Below are 7,926 nucleotides of genomic sequence, written 5' to 3' on the forward strand. Positions count from 1 at the left end.
CAACTCTGAGGGGGAGCGGGAAAGGAGGAAGTGGTTCTGGCCACAAAAAGAAACTGTTCTCCGCCTCTCAATTAGGTTAGCTTAATTTAAATTTGCTCCGAGAGCTTGGCAAGTGGTTGTGAGACATTAGCAGCAAATATTAGCAAGCGCTTAAAGTGCGCCTTAAGTGGAAAATATCCAAGGCGAGTTTTCTCAAATTAGCCGTCGTAAACATTTGCTTCTCCTGAAAACGGCAGTTGTTACACAGATTAATCTGATAATTTTATGAAAGGAATACCATAAAAATGCTTACAAAGAATATAGTTAACAATAAAAAATTGACCTCGCAGCATCAATTTTACCACTTCGTGTACAATACCCTACAAAGTACAATACCCATCGATCATTCCCAGAAATAAACTTCAAATCAAAACATCACCCAGCATACAAAAGAGAGTTATAACTCAAATACAGATTATCCAAATGGACTTCGAGGATGACGAGGAAGCTGTGCAGCCGCACTATGCTCAGAAATTCCGGGCTCCAAGGGATCCCCTCCTGCTCGCTACCTATGAACTCTTTAGGCCCTCTCCCCAAACCTTAAACCTATATAGCGAGCGGGGTCGAGAGATTTTCGCAGAAGCCTTTATTGAGGGCGGATTGGACACTTTGGAAAACCTGTGCGTCAAGAGTCTGGCCAAGTTGGGCATCCGCGGCATATCCCCTACTTTGTTGGAGAAACCGGAACTAATGAGGGTCTTCTATGACGCTCTGGATGTAGAGTTACCTCTGGGGTAGGTCTCTTTAAGCATTAGTATGTCTTATGTTATAACAATTAAATTTTAGTAAGACCTCAAAATGTAGCTCATAACAGATTAGAACCGTTCCCAAAGAAAAGTCTTATTAAATCCTTTTTTCTAATGCAAATTTAGCAGTTTGCTAGCTTCAATAACAACATAAGTTTTCTGTTTTTAAAACAAGAAAGGAAGCTAGCTTCGACAAGCCGAAGCTTATATGTATACCCTTGCAGTTATCAAATATAATTTATCGAATCAAAAACATAGAGGCCAAACAACATTGAAGCTATGACGCTTTTTCTACGGATTAACCATATTTTCAACTATTGTTCATATGGCAGCTATATGATACAGTTGTCCGATTTTGATCAAATTAATTTCGTAATTCAAGAATCGTTAGAAATCCCTATATTCCAAAAATGAAAAACAACGATGTCATAATTTTATTTCCATTATTTCTATATAGATTTTTTGATATTTCCTATGACGGCTTTATGATATAGTAGTCCGATTTTTATGAAATTTTTTTCTCGTTTCAATGGTTATTAAAAAACTCCACATATTAAAAATCATTCTCATGGAATTAAAAACAACGAAATACAACTGAAATATAAATTCCGAAGAGCACGAGCTGTTTCAATAATTATATTTAGTACGGGGAAAAAGATAAAAGATAAAGATAATACTAATGGTAAATGTCATCCTACGGTAAGGGTTTTTTAAATGACATTAAATAGTATTGATTGGTAATATTTGTCGATTTGTTAATACACATACATTTATTTTACTTCGTAACAGTTCAATACATTATATCTTTAATTATGACTAAGCTCCCATTGCATAAGTAGCATACCATGAATAAGTACTGCGTTAACCATGGCTATTATTGCACTTCGTTTCAACTTAAAAAGGCCAAACACCTGGCATTCAACTGGATTGCAGACCATCTGCAGCTGAAAATTTTCAAACTGTAAAAAATGAGAATTAATTACAAAAAAAAAAAAACAAACGAATGTAAACCCACCACAGTTTCCAATCGTACATCCAATTCCTGAACAAATATTGTGCGTTCTGCCAATATCTCATTTATTTCTTTAGCTTTATCCTGGATGGCAAATCTCAAATTCAAAGTGAATAAAATGTCCGTAAAAAATAGAACAGTGGAAATGCCGACCAAGAAAACGGCGTAGAACGTGGAATTAATTTCCACGGTATACAAAATCGAACAAAATATATAATATACAGCGCCCATTAAAGACATACTATAAAACGTGCACATGCAAAGGGTTTGTATTTGAAAAATCTCTGTTATTTCTTGAACTGTAGTTTTCAGCTTAGTTAATCTTTTTGCCAATGTATCCAGTTGATCGGCCAAATTGCAGCATTTTGTGGCAAAAACACCTCCGCGTTGGTTACGAATTAGACACAAAGTTTCAGCTTCCCCAATCAATTTTCGCAGGTCCCAATGAAATACTTCATACAGTCCAAGGACTTGCAGATTGGCCAAATAATATTGCACAACGCCTATCCAAAACGCAGAGTTAAGTGAGTGCCACACAATCAAGTTTAGAATTTGACTAAAACTGAAATTTGTACTGTGAGCTAATATGTCAACAATGGTGTACACAACGTTATAGATAACTGAGAGAAAAAATTTTATGATTATCTTTCGACGACATAATTGAAATACGTTGGGTTTCTCGCAAGCCATTCGAATTAATTGGTTCCAGAGCTTAAGGATCCGGGATTGCTGACACCATCGACTCAACACAGTTGCCATCATCACAATGTATCTCACCAAGGCGATTAGCAGAAAGAACTCCTGGTGCAGAAGTCGAGCATTGCCAAGGGGTTTTCCCAGGGACTTGCGGCTGTTACCAAGACCTGGCAAACATGAGATCGCGATTAAACTCAGATTGTGAATCCATATATAAATCGTAGCTCGTCGGGTTTTAAAAGCTTTTCCAGTTTTCCAATCCACCTCGAAATTTAGCACTCCCACCGCAAGGCCGCTCCAATATGAAACGCGAAGAATCATCTGCACCAGGTCGACCATTATGAACTACTGAACTCTTACCCGATTCTAAACTTTGTTCAATTTCATTTTCATTACGTTTTATCTATACCTTAATTCCTTTGGGAAAAGTTAAAAGGCGGAGATGCATCGCGTTGAAATGTGGAATTAGGTATAACTTTTTCGTTTTTATTTCAGTTTCCAAGTCAACTATGTACGTAATCGTATAAAAACTTGAAGACGTAACATACACGAAAGTGGTGTGTTACTAAAGATTTACTCTATTTTATATTTTTGGAAAAAATATATGTAAAATAATTAAATGGTGTACAACATATTTAGTTCTGACCGAAAGTGTGCCTGTTTATTGGGACCTCTTAAATATTAAAAAACTCCTTATTTATACCAAAATTATGGTATAAAGCAACGACGTTAGAAATGTTTAAATATTTATATATGGTATGTATGTATGTTATTGATTTAAGGGGGGGGTAAGGTTTTAAAGGCCAAAAAAGGGCCATGTTTGATCTTTTTTCGCGGCGAAATGAGTAAGTTTATTTTATTGAGCTTAATTACATGTTATTGTTTAACTTTTGAAGAGTATTAGAAAAAAATCATTAAAAAATATTAAGAAATAAGCCTGTGGCGGTTAATCTTCCGAAGCGCCTTAAGAAAAAGTTGTTTTGCGGTGAACATTGTAGGGCGTTAACGGATCATCTTAAAAATAAAATGTGATATGCGTTGTAAAGATAATGAATTTCCCGAGGTAATCAGGAAGAGTTTTTTTTAAATTTATTTTTTGTCTATTTTTGGGAGCACTTGAAAGTGAAAAGTGCGATTTTAGCTTTAAAAATCGCTGTTAATTTATTTTTTAAAAATAGAAAAAAATAAAAAATTATAAAAAACTCTTCCTGATTACCTGCGTATTTATATTGAGAATTTGTGTTAAAAATTTGAAAAGGATCGGTTCAGTAGATTTTGAGTTCTGATGTTCATCGACTTTCAAAATAACGTCTTCGGCAAAATCGATTCAAAGTATTTTTATACGTGAAAATACGTACAAATACGTCCAAATACGGTTGTTTAAAACGCTGTAACTCCGTCAGTTTGACTTTAATTGACTCAAAATTTTTACACAATGTTCTCGACATATTGATCATTCAGAAAAAAAATGTAAACAAAAATTTTTTAAAACCTTACCCCCCCCTTAATACACTTAATATTTTTATGACCTTACATTAGAACTTTTCCTACTTATTATGGATTATATTACATTACATGAATTACACTACAGTATATTCACTAGACTTTTAAACAGAATTATAAATATTTTGTATTAGTTGAATACCCTAAACAACATTCCGATTAAAATAATTGCTTTTTATACCCTTGGACAGCAAAGGGTATTATAATTTCAATCAGTAGCTTGCACCACAGTGAAGGAGACACCTCAGACCCCATAAAGTATATACAGTAGAATCCTGCTAGCTTTCTTTCATGTTTCTCAATCATATCAATACCTACATTAAACATATCTTTTATTGCCTTACAAGAGCTTAAAGCCCCTTAGGCAGATATCCTTCTGAATTTACATTTTGAATTCGAACAAGACGTAATATAGCATTTTTGTATTAATTCCAGGGAGTGCTACATGATCGATGACCAGCGCTTCTGGAGGCGGGTGGTGCTGAGCAAGACGCTGGACAAGACGCTGCACCTGAGGCGGTGGAACGAGTTCGACTGGAAGTCGGAGGGCGTGAGCCGCAAGTTCGTGGAGCAGGTGGAGTCCTGTCCGGTGAACGTGAGGCCGCAGAGCAGGCTCGCCCAGCTGGCGGAGAAGGTGTGGGAGTGCGTGAGCTCGATGCACGTGCGCAAGCTGCAGGCGCTGCCCGAATACGCCTTCCTCAAGTACATCGAGAGCAAGCCGGAGGACGAGGTGACCTCCGAGTCCTCAGACGAGGAGGAGGTCTCCAGCGACGAGTCCGACACCGAAAAGAGCCTCGACGGCGAGGAGGAGGAGGAGGAGTCCAGCTCGAGCGGTGGGGCGGCCATCCAGTTCTGGCGCCCGCACAGCGAGGACGAGGACACCGTCCGCCGGAATGCGCGGCACCAGCGGAACGCCAATCGCCAGCAGGCCAGGGATATCATCAAAAAGAAGAGGGAGCTTCGCGAGGAGCGCCGCAGGATGCGCCAGATGATGCTGGCCGACCTACTAACCCCGGAACCCGGCAAGAAGAAGAAAAAGAAGAAGAAGGAGCTGCCCATTCAGGATGTGTTCAGCATCCCGGTTGAGCCGCCAAAGTCCGACGACGAGGACACGAAGCCGGACAAGCGCAACAAGCAACTGATGCTGGAGAGGACCAAGCGGTACGATTATCCGGATAGCCACTGCCACCATATCGATCTGGGATTCGTTCGCTTCTTCGAAAACATGGTGTCCTTCACGTTGGAGTTCCTGGGACCTCCTGACGTGAAAGAATATCATAGGTTATTGCTATACTAACATAGAAATCTCATGTTTAGAAGTATTAATCCTCGGTTTTCATCTTCGCAGTCGCGTGATGAAGTTCTCCTTCGGCGATATGGTTCGTTTGAGTAGAGGACTCCGCTGTCTGCCGAACCTGAAGACCTTCAAGCTGCGGAACGGGCGCCTGGATGTGAAGAAGCTCCGCATCCTGGCCCGCGCCCTGCGGACCTTGGACTCCCTGGAAGAGGTGGACTTCGGCTACGACCAGATGACGGATGACTGCAGCGAGGCGCTCTCCTATTTGCTGAATCGACCAAGAATGTACCGCATCATCCAGCTGGAGTACAACCGACTGGGCGCCAATTCATCGATGGTCATCGGTAAGGCCATAAGCGAATCCCAGGAGGGCGTGCTGGAGTACTTGGGTCTAGCCCACAACCCCTTGAACGAGTTAGCCCTCCACTCGCTCTTCTCGAGCTTCATCGGCACCCCGCACGTAATGGCCCTGAACATCTCCGGAATCGATACCGCACAAGGCGCCTTTTCTCGGGACATCGGTAATCTGCTGCGCAGCCACACGCCACTCATAAGTCTCGAAATGGCGGCCACCAACATCGGTCCCTCCCAGGGAAATCAGATACTGAGGTCTCTGGAGAAGAACAACAGGGTAACTATCCAATTTCGTTTTTTTATAATGTTATAAATGCATGATATTCAAAAAATGTTTCGATTACTATTCACTTGTTAATCATTGAATTTTGCATAACCTTATAGTAAGTATAACAGAACTTGAAAGGCAAAAAGATAGCTACAGTAGGCCAAGGATTTTTAGTTATTGAAGTTAAAAGTTTAATCTAAAACTACTCCTATCAGTCATTCATCCCAAGTAACCGTAGTTACTTTTTGCCTAGTTAGTATAGATACAGTTACCTCAATGAACATAGTAAAATAATCAATGTAGTAACGTTAAATTTTCCAAATTGTTGTTTTTTTAAGGATATTGTATGCTATTGTAAGGACTTAAAAAAGTAAAAAACATTATTAAGCTTCCTATAGCATTTACGATATTTAAATACTTTTGAGAACATTATAGGGAAGCAAAGGCTTTTTTGGCTTTAGCATTTTGTATTAAGGGCTGGCAAAGAAATTGTTAATTTTTTCAATTTTCTGTGTAGATGAGTTTAATACAAATCAAAAATTATTTATCAACTTAAATACTACATTTTAAATAAATTAACCATATCGATCACCAAAATTCTGGATGCTATTTATCCATGTTCCCAGATCTTGTATGCCGACTTCCGTGAGTGCGAGCTGTCCCTGGACCAGGAGTTCGAGGTGGACATGATCGTGCGGCGCAACAACTACATCCACGAAAACCTCCACCACGGCGAGAACCTGTGCGCGGTGGTCAAGGAGCGGCGCCACCCGATCGTCCAGCGGATCGAGGAGGACTATGCCCGGGACAAGGAGTGCGTGATGGCGAGGCCGAAGTTCTCCAGCTCCAGCGAGGAGCAGGTGGCCGAGGTGGTGGAGGAGAAGGAGGTGGAGGAGGAGCGGGACATCTGGGCGCTCCTCGCCAAATGGAACCAACCGGCGGTGGCCGAGGAGAAGGCCTTGTCGGTGCCGAAGGAGTCGCCTCGTCCTTCGATGGCAAAGCCACTCCCCTTCGTCTACGAGCCGAACAACTTCGATCTGGAGCAGTTCCGGGAGTCCGTCTTCCTGCCAGGTCCTGGCAACCGATTTTTCTACCTGCAGAAGAACAAGACTCCGTAGCTGGAGCTCCAACAACTGCATAACATTGTACTCTCAGTATATTTTCGAAGCATTAAACGCCCCACTTAGCCGGCAACCGAGTCACTATCTCGAGGGCTTGGAACGCTGGGTCGTTCGACCTAATGGTCACTTTAAACCTCGGCCATAAAGTGCCGCGCTGGCATAAACCGAGATCTAATTAAGTCGCTGGCAACGTGTTTGCTCTGCTTCGGGGACACGCCCACTGTTCCGGGGGCCACACCTCATCCGAAGGTCATTGCGAGTGCGCTGCAGTGCAACAAAGTTGAGCATTTGCAGTTTGCATTTAAGCAGCGCAGATTTTGGCAACAGTGTCGCCAAGTTAATGCAGCTCCCTTTGGCGACTCCCCCTCCCGTCATTGCTCCCCAGCCAATGAGCAATAAAAGAGCCACTATCCCCGCAAATAAAATAAGTCCAAATAATTGTTGGAAAAAAAAATTGAGAGATCGGATCCGAATTTCCTGGGTTTCGATATGAACTAATTTTAGGGTGTAAGATTTATAGAAGGTTGAAGCCACTAGTCACAAGATTCCAATTGTGGAACCAAAATGGATTCTGAAATGTTCTTATTTCCCATTGATTGAACGATATATTTTTTATGTTGTGACTGAGTCAGTTCTTTATAAATATAATACATTTAAGATGGGGAATTCTTCCCAGTTGTTATTAAATATTTTTTCAGTGTAAGGGGGTGCATAAAAGCAGATTGAGCACTGCTTAGAAGTTCGTCTTGTTAACAAAGCCAAAGCTCAGCGAGCATAAACAAATTAATGCATATGCCCGGCTCGCCCGAGGTAATGTGTGTCTATCTACCAATTGGGAGAGGTTTTCCGGGAGTGGGTGCTTAATAGAGGGAGTGGGGGTTGGGGGTTGG

At 41.1% G+C, this 7,926-nt stretch overlaps 1 protein-coding gene across 1 annotated transcript; it reads left to right on the forward strand.

Moving 5' to 3' along the window:
- Positions 1-403: 403 nt before the first annotated feature.
- LOC108091832 lies at positions 404-7,109 on the forward strand. Its single transcript, XM_017191211.1, has 4 exons — positions 404-773; positions 4,432-5,277; positions 5,345-5,924; positions 6,542-7,109. The coding sequence occupies exons 1-4, from the start codon at positions 463-465 to the stop codon at positions 7,031-7,033; spliced, it is 2,229 nt and encodes a 742-aa protein (XP_017046700.1). The 5' UTR covers positions 404-462; the 3' UTR covers positions 7,034-7,109.
- Positions 7,110-7,926: the final 817 nt, after the last annotated feature.

Source organism: Drosophila ficusphila, unplaced genomic scaffold (genome assembly GCF_018152265.1).
Source record: "Drosophila ficusphila isolate 14025-0441.05 unplaced genomic scaffold, ASM1815226v1 contig_791, whole genome shotgun sequence".
Taxonomy (NCBI): Eukaryota; Metazoa; Arthropoda; class Insecta; order Diptera; family Drosophilidae; genus Drosophila; species Drosophila ficusphila.

Bases quoted from the DNA above. Each gene is read 5' to 3' on its own strand.
- LOC108091832 (XM_017191211.1), top strand. From the start codon at position 463: ATGGACTTCGAGGATGACGAGGAAGCTGTGCAGCCGCACTATGCTCAG. The intron at 774-4,431 runs GTAGGTCTCTTT...TATTAATTCCAG, and splicing joins GATGTAGAGTTACCTCTGGG to GGAGTGCTACATGATCGATG. The intron at 5,925-6,541 runs GTAACTATCCAA...CCATGTTCCCAG, and splicing joins CTCTGGAGAAGAACAACAGG to ATCTTGTATGCCGACTTCCG.